Genomic DNA, 14,455 nt, shown 5'->3' on the forward strand with positions numbered 1-14,455 from the left:
TTTTTTTGAGATGGAGCCTTGTTCTGTTGTCCAGGCTGGAGTACACTGGCATGATCTTGGCTCACTGCAACCTCTCCCTCCTGGGTTCAAGCAATTCTTCTGCTTCAGCCTCCTGAGTAGCTGGAATTACAGGTGTGAGCCACCACACCCAGCTAATTTTTTGTATTTTTAGTAGAGACGGGGTTTCGCCATGTTGGTCAGGCTGGTCTTGAACTCCTGACCTCATGATCCACCTGCCTCAGCCTCCCAAAGAGCTGGAATTACAGGCATGAGCCACTGCACCCAGCCACCCATGGATTTTTTTTTCTTTTAATGAAACACTAGGGAAAAGTTTTATGCTGAAATCTTACTGGTTGATTTAAGTAAGATTTACTAAAGGGCCTGCTCACAAATGCTGACTTCTCAAATAAAAAACCAATTATTATTCTTAAATATTTATTTCTCTTTTCCCCTTACTTTCCATAGGATGGATTTATTGACTTTTTAGAATTTATTGCTGCTGTAAATCTAATTGTGCAAGAAAAAATGGAGCAAAAATTAAAATGGTATTTTAAGCTGTATGACGTTGATGGAAGTGGCTCTATTGACAAAAATGAACTACTGGACATGTTTGTGGTAAGTGAAGTAGTAAAGCATCCCTTTCAGGCCACTGTATAGTTAGCCCAGTTTCCCTTCCTATGGAGTAGCTAACAACTGTCTATGGGGTTGGCTATTTTTGGGATGTACATTTTGAATTGCTGAAGTCATATCCTCTTGGTTATTGAATGGGCAACAGCAAATAAGCTTTTTTCTTGGTGCAGTCCACTCTGACATTCACAAATTTAACAGAGCATTGAAATGAAAAAGTGAAATAAATATGACATTATAAAACAAGTTATCTTTTTCTCTGCCTCAGTGCAGAATGCCTTGTGAGAAACAGCTAAACTATGAGATGATTTATATATATTTAACAAGAGACGTGGACTAAGAATGAAGGTACATGAGGCCTAATCTTTCTGGGAGCTATACTGAAGTATTTCTAATAGTTGGTTTAGGAATCTCAGAACTTTTCCATACCTGAAGTTCAATAAGTGCCTTTATAAGCCACCATACCACCCCTCAAAGGATTAGGAGATAGTTATTATCATGGTTTGAAACAGCAAAGATCCCAGAGTGAAAAAATGGTTAAGCAGGACACTATACCTAAGTGAAGATAAGAGGTGTAATTAATATTATGAATCCAAGACACTGAATTTGTAACACAGACTCAAAGAGCATTAGAATTGGATGTTTTAGAAATGATCTGATCCATATTCTTTGTTTCATAGATAAAGGAGCTGAGTTACAAATAAAATACACAGTAGAAATATTAGCAAAAATGCTAGAAAAATAAGTGAGCGGAACTACAATTATAATTAACCATATCAACAATGTTCAAAGCAGTTAAAAATGTAAAGCTAAATAAGTGAATGAAGAGTTAACCAACATATGAAAAGAATTCAAGGGTAGGATAACACCAATATTGGTAACATTTTAATTTCACATAGATCATTCACACAAAAAAATGTACTAGGAGTCACTTGGCAAGTGAACAACTTAGAAATTCTGCCTATACATGATATATTGCAACACAAAATTAGAAATTAAATATTCTATAGAGAATACCCAACTCCATGTAAATTTTAAAATGTTCTCTTAAATACTCAGCTTTTTCTAAAAACAATGAAAATATAAATACAGCATGCAGATCTTAGGATGCCACCAAAGCATTTCTCAAAACAAGGGTTCTTATTCAGGGATCTAAGAATCAATGGCCTTCGGGAGTCATTTTAGCCCTTGAACTTGAGGGCAAATTTTGCCGGTATGTTATGCTTTCTTTTTTTTTTTTTTTTTTTTTTTTTTTTTTTTTTGAGTGAAGGAGAGAGTCATCAGATTCTCAAAAGTATTAAGAACAACAAAAGGATAAAAGTGATTTTGTCTATAACTTATGGGAAAATGTGCTGTAGATTTTTATTAGTTAAAATGTATAACTTCATTTAGTGAGCCAAGAAAAGAGAAGTTTTAAGTTGCAAATTGAATTTTCCCTCAAAGTGCTTAGAAAGGGGGGAAAAGGAAGAACATAGGAAAATTAAAATAATAAAAGCATGGAACAGAAATTTAAGAATTAGATATCATTTGCCTCTGATTAAATTAATCAGTACTAAAAATAATAAATTCTGGTAAGAGCAAAGTAAGGAAGGCATCTCACACACTGGAGAGTATAAGTGGATAAAACATTCTGGGAAATGTGGTAATCTGCATCAAGAGGCTAAAAGCTGATCTTCACTTTAGAATTAGCGTTACTTATTCTGAGTCAGGAGAAACAATCATGATGGATAAAGTCCTATGATTTATATCACAGAATCTCTTCACATAGCAAAACTTTTTTTAAAACTAAAAAATGAAAATGTTTAAATAAACGAATGCAACGGAATACATTCGTAGGAAGAAGCTGGTAGCCTCCGAACATACTTTCTACACAACGGGCAAGTGAAAAAATCGGCAAGGCAAAGAATAATACAAACTGTGTAATCTAAGTTCTCTCCACATACAGCGAAGATGCTAAAATGGAATTCAGCCCAGGCATTTAGAAACTGGGAGGAGGTACCAGAGTCTAGGGAGGATTTACAAAGGAGATAGTTACAGCTCAATCTCAGTCCAAAGGTATAAAATAGTCAACAGAAGTTTCCTTTTTTTTAAGGATTTTTTTTTTGTCACCAGGCTGGAGTGCAGTGGGACGATCTTGGCTCACCGCACCCTCCACCTCCAGGGTTCAAGCGATTCACCTGCCTCAGCCTCCCAAGTAGCTGGGATTACAGGCATGCACCACTGCACCCGGTCCGGTTTTTAAGCATTTTTGAGGAAAATTTAGTAGGACCTCCAAGTCAATAACATGAGGATGTTAGGAAACCACTGAGGTGTGGTTGTATCCTGCAATTTGAGGAACACAGCATTTGAGTGTTTGAGTCATGAGTGAGAAGTCTAAAGAAGCGAATGGTGGTAGCAAAGGAGTACAGTTTGGAAGTATCTGCCTTCCTAGAATTTGCTGGGACAAAGGATGCTAGGGTGTTTTCCTTTTTTTTTTTTAACCTCTCCACCTCCTCTGGGTGTTTTCCATAGATCAGGTATGGAACACTGTGAGAGGAATCTGGCAGAGATCTGCGTTAGTTCTTAACCTGCGGGGCCACTGGAAGAGGTGAAGATAACTCGAAGAAAGCTGCAGGCAGACCTAGAGCCCTTGTTCTCAACCAGGAGAATCTCTATCGGGATATTTCACAGTGTCTAGAGACATTGTGGTGAGTTGGAGAGTAGAGAATGCCTAGTGCTGTTGCCATCTATTGCTTAGAGATCACGGGTACTGCCAAGTATTCCACAATGCATGGGAATGCCCTGAACAAGAAAGAATTGCCTAGTCTAAAAATGGCAGTTGTACGGATTTTAAGAAATTCTAAGCGAGTAAGGGACCAGCTGCAATCAAGATGCATGATTCCTGTCTAGAGAATTGCAGGAGAGAGAGTCTACACCTGCGAGTCCAGGGAGCACTGAAATTAGCTAACCAGGACAGCGCTTGCCAAGTGAGAATGCTCCTGCTTCCTTTAACTCCTACGTCCTCCTGCTCCCACACAGGGAGTGCTCAGAGACTGCGATCAGGAAAATATGGAAGAAAGAGTGAATGTAGTAAATGAGGAAAACAAACAAGTAGACAACAACAACAAAACAAAACTTCTTGCCTATCCACCTGCTTCTATTAAAAAAAGAAAGAGGCCGGGTGTGGTGGCTCATGCCTGCCTGTAATTCCAGCACTTTGGGAGGCCAAGGAGGGCAGATCACGAGGTCAGGAATTTGAGACCAGCCTGGCCAACATGTTGAAACCCTGTCTTTACTAAAAGTACAAAAATTAGCAGAGCATGGTGGCAGGTGCCTGTAATCCCAGCTACTCAGGAGGCTAAGTCAGGAGAAACTCATGAAACTGGAAGGTAGAGGTTGCAGTGAGCTGAGATTGTGCCATTGCACTCCAGCCTGGGCAACAGAGTAAAACTCCATCTCAAAAAAAAAAAAAAAAAAATTATCCCTCAGTGCTCTTCCACTTTCCAATCAGTATTTCACTTCCACTTATATGACTTGAAGATTGGTGAACAAATCACGATCTCACATTTTTTTGTTAGGACTTGTTTATGTGATCTAATATCACTTCGGAATGTGGGTATACTGGATGACTGGCCAGATTTTCTAGGCTTTTGAAGCCTCTGACCAAACACTGAGAAATCCTTGAAATTTTCTTCAAATGTGATGCTATATGTATGTAACAGTTACTTTAAATATTGTCCTGTATTCAACTGTGAGATCCATGAGACCTAAACTTGCTAAGGCCAAGACTGGTGTTTTACCATCACCTATTAGGATTAATCCTGGACCCCAGGTTGATAATGCTTGGGAAGCAGCAAGAGAGACAGTCATATTTATGATTGTGTCCTCTAATTGAAATATGTTGCTGGAAATTTTTATAAAGATTCCTCTTGTTCAACCAAGATAGTTATGTTCAAATTCCCAAATGGCTAATCCTCTTTCATTTTATTATGAAGTTCTACGTCAAGTCTGGGTCATTTAATTTAATCACCTTGGGGTTATGGGAGGTTGGCTATGTCTTCCCTCTAGGAAGGCTGGAAACGTCATTTGCCCCCTGGATCTCCTGACAATTTTAATAATGAAAAGGCACTGGCAGAATGTGGGAGAAAGTCAGCACCCTTCTAAGGCATATATATTTGTCTCCCCAGTCAATCATTATACAAAATGGCACAAAGAACCTGGGTTGCCAGTAGTGGAAGCCGGAGAGGAAGCCTGAGACTCTTACAGCGTTCTGGCCATGCTTTTACTGTCACCCATAAAACCCAAATGAATCTGTCTGAAATCGAGAGCAATGTCTGCTTTCTGGGTCTGGAATTCTTATGACGATGACCACTACAATATTGTCTCCAATGGGCTCATTGCATCTGTTGTGACCTAGTGTGTTGAATAAAATAAGTCTTCAGTCTTTATTCAGTTCATTTAATTTCCAAGTCTCATTACCCAGAACTGACATACAATCTTTTCTTTTTATTTACTTTTAACAACTGATACTGGTTGGACAGCAACTGACATGAACACATCCCCAAATTCTGTCGCACTGGAGCAGAAATGTTGCAAAATGTATTTGCTTCCAGAAAAGTTGACCTTTTTCATGTTTTTTTGTAGGCGGTACAAGCCCTCAATGGCCAGCAAACTCTGAGTCCTGAGGAATTCACCAACCTGGTGTTCCATAAGATCGACATAAACAATGATGGTAACGGAGCTACTCTCTTCTGGATCACTTTTCTTTCAAAGTAGGAGATGGTGGTAGTGGGGCACGTCATTTAGACAAAAGCAGAAACCATTCAATAGAACACTAGCTATGACTTGGGCTTCATAACTGGACCAATCCAATGTTCTCAATATGATTCAATTGAGTGGTAAATATTTATTAACCATATTTATTTCCAATGTCTGATGCTTGACATGTTGGGATATATAAAGAAGAGTAAAGATTAGACAAGGAGATGAATCAGAGGAATATAGGATGAAGTACCTTCTGCTGTTTGCTCTGAGACACACTCTATTAATCAGTTCCTCTCCACTGGAGGTTTTCCATCAGCTTACAAATAAACTCAAGTTTTCTCTATTGTAGGAAACTTTCCTTCAATTATGCTATCTTCTTCTACTATCAGACTTTTTCTTCCTTTGGACTAAACATTTCTGGAGAAGAGTCCATTCTTGCCTCCATTTCTGCTGTTTCTACTGTTTCTATCTACATTTCTGCTTGTTCTGATTGTTTCTCCATCAGCTCTTTCTACTGTGTACTCTGGGTTCCCGTTTAGCTCAGAGGAGGTGCCTTTCTTCTTCAGTGGCAGGAGTGAAGAGAGAAGACACAGACAACCCAAGAGAAATGAGTGCTTCTAATATAGCTTTGATACCAGCAAACAGGTAGGTGAGCATATTGACTTGAGATTGAGGCAGAAGATCTAGGAATGGTCCCTGAAAAACAGAAAATTTAACATTGTTAAAAATATAAGATAGTAGTAGAATGTTTTTAAAAAAAGGGATAAGAGGCATTGGCATGTCAATCACGGTTGCCATCATTCCAAAACCCCTTCCAAACGCATCAACCTGCCCACCATGCATCATTTCTTCTAGTGGACACAAGAGGGCATTAGAGACCCACGTTCGCATGTTGAGTGTGGCAGGTTGTACTGGCAAAATGTGGCAGCTCAGTGTGGCAGAATGGGGCGGTGAAGAGACTGGGAGGAAGCTCAAATGCAGCCCCTGCTGTGAAAAAGCCAAACGACTGGACAAGAGCATACTGCTCAAGAAAGCAATCTGAAGATACATCAGTTGCATCAGTCTTCTTCACTGAAGGACCTCTGTCTAGATCTGCCTCTCCTGAATCTCAATCCAGTATGCTCACTTACTAGTATACCGAGATCAGATAATGAAACATGTGAAAGCTTGCAAGAAACAGAGCCAGACTACCCAAAGTAGATAAGGAGGCTACGTGTAGCTAGAACAGGACCAGAGAAATGGAGAGTGGAGGGTCTGATGAGGCCAATGAAGGCTTTATTTGGAATATTCTACTGAAAATGGTGGCCATTAAATTGGAGAAGTGCTATAGATTTTGTTCTGTTTCCCTTTGTTTTTAATTTTAGCGGTATGGCAGGATGGCAGAGGTTGTAGTAGAGTAAATAATCCATTTCAGCTTGGGGCTGAAAGCGCTGATGTAGAAGAATGAATATTCTGGAAATAGGACATCACAAAGTTTTAGACTTGGTTTCTACCATTACTTTCAAAAGGGTAGGTCAAGAATGTTTGATAATTTCCACAAACACTGCTTCTAGTGCTAGGAGTGAGGGAATGGGAAAGTGAGCTTCCTTGGAGAAGTACAAAGATTTTGGTATTCTTAGGAAAAAACTAGGTTTCTATTAGTTTGAGGACACAGATAATGTATTCCGGAAAACATGAATATGATTCAAAACTTTTTGTTTACTATCCAAGAAGATGCCCCAAGGGCAAAGTATAAGGAATCAATAAAATGGTGACTATGATTAGAAAGGAACTTGAAATAGAAAGGGCTGGGCTAAAGGAGATGTGAATTCAGAAAAGAGAAATTGTGTCTGGGCAATAGCTGAGATTACCTGAAGTTAGAGACGGGCTCTTTGACCTACAGGAGCAAGTCAATGACAGAAGAAAGGGGATGAATTATGATTTCTGGAATAGTTTATAAAACTAAATACATGAATTGTTTCCTGTTATAAAAACTTATATTTTAAGTAAAAAATATAAACACACATCCACACCCATATCCATCCAGTAACTATGAATCAATTTCTTAGCAAATGCTTATACAGAACTAAAACTGATGGCATTTGGTTTTATATAAAAATTATTGACAGCTGTTACATCATTTCATCAAGAGACAGCTGGGTCATTCCATACATCAAGAAAAAGATGCTAACCAATGTGCTGTAGAGACAGCCCGCTGTAACCAAAGACAAGGAAGAAAAAGTAATGAAGACATAAAACGTTGATATTTGCCAAGTTGCAAAAGGATTTGGCCAGTATTTGACAGAGAACGATAATATGAAGTGCTTCATTTACATATAGAGAGCGAGCTAGCACCACAAAGGAGAATGTCTATTCACATTTGCAAAATCTCAACTATGTATACCTCAAATATAATTTTTTTTTTTTTTTTTTGAGACGAGGTCTCACTCTATCACCAAGGCTGGAGTGCAGTGGTGCGATCTCGGTTCACCACAACCTCTGCCTCCAAGGTCAAGCGATTCTCCTGCCTCAGCCTCTTGAGAAGTTGGGATTACAGGCACGCGCCACCATGCCCAGCTAATTTTGTATTTTTAGTAGAGATGAAGTTTCCTTGTTGGTCAGGTTGGTCTCGAACTCCTGCCCTCAGGTAATTTGTCCACCTCAACCTCCCAAAATGCTGGAATTACAGGCATGAGCCACCGCACCCAGCTACCTCAAACATAATTTTTTATTGTTCATTATTGTTGTTATCGAAACATCAGTGTTGATAGAAATAGAGGTGCTCAATTAAGTATACCAAATTGCTGTTGACTATATGCCAACATACGTATTTTTTTTTTCCCAAAATAAAAAGTACATCATTGTGCCGATAATCTCATGAATCTTGAAACCAAAAGTAAAGATGATCACAGCACACAACTAAAAAGACTTTAGGTACCTATATGAAAATCCCAACTTGATTGTAAATTGTTTGCAAAAGAATGGTCAACATCACATCTGTTGTGACGGAAAAATACACAACAATTGTGAAGCATTCTAGGCATAGTTATTATAATAACAAATCAAAGTTAGAAGGCTAAGCAAAATAAAGGTACAGGATTCATGCTAGATTTGTAACAAGATGAAGAACTACGAGCTCCATGAAGGAAAGAACCATTTCCGTTTTGTGCACTTTGATATTTCCGATGCTGGCACACACTGGTGCACTATAAATAGCTGATATGAAGGAGTGTCTGTTAAGAAGATGTCATATGAGAAATAGAGAAAACAGTAAACCAAGAAACAAGCACAACATGCAATTTTGTCTATAGGAAGAAAGGTATCCAGATTTTTTTTTTTTTTTGAAATTAACAAATATATGCATATATGTTGCAAACTTCATAAAATACAAACCTGGATTGGTTAGTAGGAGTTAATTACCTACGGGAAGTCGGACTGGGTGCCAGAAAGAGGTTAAAGGGGGATTTTTTTTTCTTTTCATTACATCTTTCTGTATTGTTCATTTTTTTTTATCATGAGAACATATGATTTTTATGATTTATCAAATTTATTTTATATTATGAACAAAAGCATCAGGAAAGAGAGCTTGAAGAGACTCAAAGAGGCAGAAAATGGAAGCTAAACATTCAATATTGTCGAAAAATGAAAACAGAGAGGACAACAAGGCAAGTCAGGAAAAATGATTAAGTGTTGAATTCTGCAGGCTTTACCACCAGAAGAATAGCAATCCACATCCTACCATGCTCTATTGAGGCCTCATTCTTGACACAATTTAGGGAGATTTATGGATGCTCACAACATCAAGGCAGAAAGTGCCTCAGCACATCTCACATAGAGCCAAAGAAGGCACAGGGATAAGGGAGACTCAGTGCCTCATGATAACAAATGGTGAAAGTGAATAGTGGCCAAAGAGGAAATGAAGAGGGGCGGGGTTTTGTTTATGTTTTTGTTTTTTGAGATGGAGTCTCACACTGTTGCCCAGGCTGGAGTGCAGTGGCTCCATCTTGGTTTATCCAACCTCTGCCTCCTGGGTTCCAGTGATTCTCCTGCCTCAGCCTCCCAACTAACTGGGATTACAGATGCCCGCCACCATGCCCAGCTAATTTTTGTGTTTTTAGTCGAGACGGGGTTTCACCATGTTGGTTAGGCTGGTCTCCATCTTCTGACCTCAGGTAATCCACCCACCTCAGCCTCCCAAATTGCAGGTATTATAGGCATGAGCCACATGTCCAGCTAAAAAGGGTGATTACTGAGCAGATATTTTGGGTAAAAAATAACAAGGACAGGACATAAAGAAATTTTATTGAGTAACTAACAAGAAAGACCAGTGCTTTAGACTGCAACATTGTGAAAAGCCACGAGGGTCACATTAAATCAAACTGGGAAACTGAGAATTACCAGGAGATAAGAAAGAATTGAGTTTCCATGTAGAGGAAACGAAACTACTGCATGCTACAATTCTCCTGTAAAATGCTGCTAAATGCTTCTAGTCCCACCTTGCTAATAAACAATACTGTGCCATTCAAAATCTTCACCAGCATCCTCCCTTAAAAACTTGGCTATTCTCATCTCCTGAATCTTCTCCACCCCATCTTTGCTAATTTTCCAGCCCCAGTCCCATGTTTTATGACGTTATAATGCAAAGAAATTAGAATTTAACAAATTCCTTTACACAGGCTGATTTCTTTTAAACCAGGATGACTTCTTTAGAGCTGAAATGTAGGTATGCACAGTAAATTCTGCCTTTCTTGTGGGGGTGGGGGTTGTGTGAAAGAGAGTATTTTATTTTGTTTTGTTATAAAAGATTATTTAAGATGTGAATGGGAAGAAATGCATCATTTAGGAATATCAACAGGTAACCAGATTGCAAAAACAAGACTAAGTAAAATATTCCTGGGTAGCTATTCTATTACTAATGAGACTCCTGAAATTGGTAGTGAGCGATGAAATAGTCCCAGTGATACTGTCCCCAGACCTACAGAATGCACCTACCAATACAGCAAACAGCCCTAAACAACATAGATTCCAATTATATATATTTATATTTCAACAATATAAAAATAAAATCGCGCACTTTCCAAATAATGTCCTATGAAAATTGAAATGTGTCTTTATATATAAAACAAAGTAATCAAAACTCAGTAATGACTTTAGAGTCCTTCTGAATCCCGTGATCTCCCATTCTGTCATCGCTCACAGGCTTTGCTTTTTGCTGGTAGATTCTTTGGTGGGAAGCTTCTGGACCTCCATAGGTGATTCTTTCTAGGAAAATCCAGAAACCGTTCTTTTAATTTGTTGGGGCCTAAATCCACAGTCAAATTAAAGCAGAATAGGAAGCAATGTTAAAGAACATCAGATAAAGGAAGGCAGTTAGCCAGTGTGTGCCTTCTGAGCACCTGCCATACACATAGCACTGTAGCTGGCTACAGTGGTGGTAGCTAGTGGTAGCAGAAATGGTCATTGTGGTTAGGGCTTAATAAATGTGATGAATGAATGAATGAATGTTGAGTGCTAGAAAGAAACAGTGAAGAAAATTTCAAAAGAAATAGTTTAGATACAGTAAATATTAAGTTTGATGACTTGGAACAGAGTTTTCTTTATGGCAAGTGGTTAGGTAACATGAAAAAAGTTAATGCGCAGAGTTCACAAGTGTTTTGAAGAAAGTGAATACTTCCATCTTTTTTCTCTTTTCCATGTCAGTAACCTGCATTGTTTTTCAACTGAGACCACTACTATATCCCAGTTCTTTCAGATGCTGCCTCTTCTATTGCCAGCGGTTACATCAGAGAAGTTTTATAACCAAGCAGTCAGAACGGCCTCTAGCTCCTCCAGCTCCACTGCCACTTCTGTTTTGGTCATGCTGAGCCCCGACAAATCTGAAAAGTATCTGGGGTTGGGAATTTACCAACTGTGATTTTCTTTTGCAAAGGGCGGTTATTCTGTGATTATTTGAGGTTCCCTGCCCCATTGCCACTGACCCATGTGACTCTCCCCGGTCACACATGTACCACTTCTTATAATTTGCAATCTTCTATATTCCCTATGGTTTATTCTATGATCGTACCTTTTCTGTGATGTACGTGGGGCCCTACTCCTGACTGCTATTAAACTGGGGTTTTGCACAGAACTTTCTTTGGTATAAACAAGAAATAAGGAACACAGATTAGGGTTTTCTCTTAAAAAATGCATTTTAGCATCTGGGCGGGGTGGCTCACGCCTGTAATCCCAGCACTTTGGGAGGCCAAGGCGGGTAGATCACGAGATCAGGAGTCCAAGGCCAGCCAGTCCAAGAGGGTGAAACCCTGTCTCTACTAAAAATACAAAAATTAGCTGGGCACAGTGGCAAGTGCCTGTAATCCCAGCTACTCAGGAGTCTGAGGCAGGAGAATCACTTGAACCTTGTGGGGCAGAGGTTGCAGTGAGCCAAGATTGCACCACTTGCACTCCAGCCTGGGTGACGCTGTCTCAAAAAAAAAAAAATGCATTTTAGCATTTCGCACTGAAGCCAAAAGGGAGGCGTTTTTGAATATATGATGATTCATGCTGATTGATATTTGAATCACTATTATGGTATTTTAGATATTTGTCTTCTCCACGAAAAAGTATAGGTACAGCATAACACCTGACTTAAGTCCCTGCTGACTTCCTTTCCTGAGTGAACTTTCTCCGGTTCCTGAATGTACACGACCCATCTTTGGCTGATCTACCCATCTACAAACCCTACTGGGTACAGTTTCTTTGAGATCAGTAACTGCATCTGTACCCTTCAACTTCAACACACTCATACTCATAATCCCAACCCAAATGATTTATTTCAACAGAGAATTTCACCTCCCCCCAAAAATGTTTAAAAGTCATCTCATGGCATGAAGGTAGTAGAAAAACAAGGGAGCCAGGACACATGGATAGAAGGCAATAAATGCACAGCACTGGGCTGGCCAGCACAGACCTAAGGCATAAGTCAAAGTGCTGAGATTAGGACTCAAAAATCAGAAAAAGAGAAGAGAACTATTGACCAATAATGATATGTGGGATGAACACATGTTTAAGCTTTCTCACAGCTTTAGACAGTCCCAAGAATTATTGCTTCAGAGAGAAGAATATTGAAAATAGCCTCATGAACAGTCATTTCGTCTTGATCTTAAAAATCTCCAATCTATCATGCTCCTAAGATTTGGTCATATCTTCAAGATTAGAAGTTCACAAACCAATGCTGTGCAGAGATATAATTGTATATGTGCTCTGATTTCATCCAGGGTATCACCTGATGTTCTCAACTAAACATAAAGATGGATTTTATTTATCGTCTTTATTTTCATTGGTAACTCCACCACTGAATTTTTTTTTTTTTTAATGAAGATCTTCAAAGACCTTAGAGTCTGGTTGAGGGGAAAGGATATCAAAAGAATATCAACAAACATACCAGTGAGTGTATTATTTGTGCCAGTGAGTAGTATAGACAACACCTCTTAACTGTTTGTTTATTATTTTCCAGGAGAATTGACTTTAGAAGAATTTATCAATGGCATTGCAAAAGATCAGGATCTCCTGGATATTGTTTACAAGAGCTTCGACCTCTCCAATGTGCTGAGAGTCATCTATAACGGGAAGGAGCCAGACACAGAGGCAGACTCCACCAAATCTGACAAGGCTCGTCTAGGGAAGGTGAAAATGAAGTAGCTTTGAGAATACCCTTCCCAGTTATCAATGAGCACAACATTTCAGTAGAGAAGAAATAGAATCTTCCCCATGTACATGCTGTTGATTTCAGGTCTTTGTTATAATTCATATAGGCTTGAGAATATAGCATTTATTTTAATCCAGTAGAGACTCCCATAAAGATCCTAAACAGATGCATTATTGCTTTTCTGTGCTCTCTCTGCAGATTAAAATATAACGATTAAATTGAAGGATTGTCTCCATACCTATCCATTCAGAATAGAACTCTCATATGTGTTTCCTTGTGCACTTAATGTACACCTTGAAATAGAACTGGATTATCTGGAAAGTATCTCTGCAGTTTGGCATTCTTAGATTAAACATGTCTGTGTTAAATGTGTTTGCTGCCTCTTGGCTCTTGTTGCATCTGTATATTATAAATGACCGAGTTCTGGTTTGAGAAACTTTTTTCTGCACCTGTTTCTCATTCATGAATGCTATCTTGCACTAGTATTGATGCTCTGCTTCAGAAGAAAAATCTTAAGCTATGTAGTAAAAGGAGAAAACTTCAGGCTGGGCAGTGAGAATGTTTTTGTATGATTTGTTATAAATCTGCGTCCAGTTGTGCATGAAAATGCGATGTATCATCTGTAATTATTATGCCAGTTGGAGGTGTGATCAGAACAGCAGACAGCCAGGCTGTGCAGCAACAAGCACTTGACATTTGAAACGGTCCTGACATTATAGCTCTGACATTTCATTTTTTATATCCTTTCCAAAAAATGAAATGATGAATGGGATTTCTTGATGGGTTAGAACTTTTTAAGTTTGGAGTTCTATATCACAGGCCCATTAGTATGTCTGTCAATGACTGGCTTTCTTGTAGAAATACAGTGGAGTTTTCTAAGACCAGATGTGAACCATCTTTATGTCAAAAGCTTCATAATTAGGCTTTCATATTCAAGTCTGGGTTAAAAACACACAACTGGAACACTACAGAGCTGGATTGTCTGTTTCTCCCTTACAGCTGTCCGAGCAGATCCATGGAGAAATGGAGGCATGGAGGAAATAACTGGCAGTAGAAATGCAGTAGAAATGGAGGTGAGAAGAGGTAATAGGTGAACATTTAGATGAAGATATAGATGGAGGTAGAAATGTCCTGCGAATTTTTTTCCAAAAGATTTCGAGGAAATTCACAAAGATGTATGCAATACAAGATAAAATGTTAAAATTATCACAGATAATATAAAGAAAATTATTGTAGCCATGGTGACATGAAGTTTACTCATTTGCGAAAGGTAGGGTACTCTTTGGACTCTGAGCCTCCTAGAAGTGAAAAAGGAAACATCATGAGAAGAGCCAGAATATCAGCAAAGTAAGCAATCCCACAAAGCTGTGTTGCCAGATGACATAACACCTTAAACGGCCCAGTGTTCCATGTATCGTT

General features: G+C 38.8%; 1 protein-coding gene across 2 annotated transcripts in view; it reads left to right on the forward strand.

Moving 5' to 3' along the window:
* The window catches only part of GUCA1C (guanylate cyclase activator 1C), a 37,384-nt gene extending 23,792 nt beyond the window's left edge, over nucleotides 1-13,592 (forward strand). The window contains exons 2-4 of one of the 2 annotated variants that reach the window (XM_037732024.1): nucleotides 466-615; nucleotides 5,251-5,378; nucleotides 12,845-12,953. In XM_037732024.1, the coding sequence (XP_037587952.1) occupies nucleotides 466-615; nucleotides 5,251-5,378; nucleotides 12,845-12,953 (387 nt within the window). Of the gene's footprint in view, nucleotides 1-465; nucleotides 616-5,250; nucleotides 5,379-12,844 lie in introns of both variants that reach the window. The other variant, XM_017510403.2, reaches the window with a different exon arrangement.
* Nucleotides 13,593-14,455: the final 863 nt, after the last annotated feature.

Source organism: Cebus imitator, unplaced genomic scaffold (assembly GCF_001604975.1).
Source record: "Cebus imitator isolate Cc_AM_T3 unplaced genomic scaffold, Cebus_imitator-1.0 Scaffold439, whole genome shotgun sequence".
In the NCBI taxonomy this organism is placed as follows: Eukaryota; Metazoa; Chordata; class Mammalia; order Primates; family Cebidae; genus Cebus; species Cebus imitator.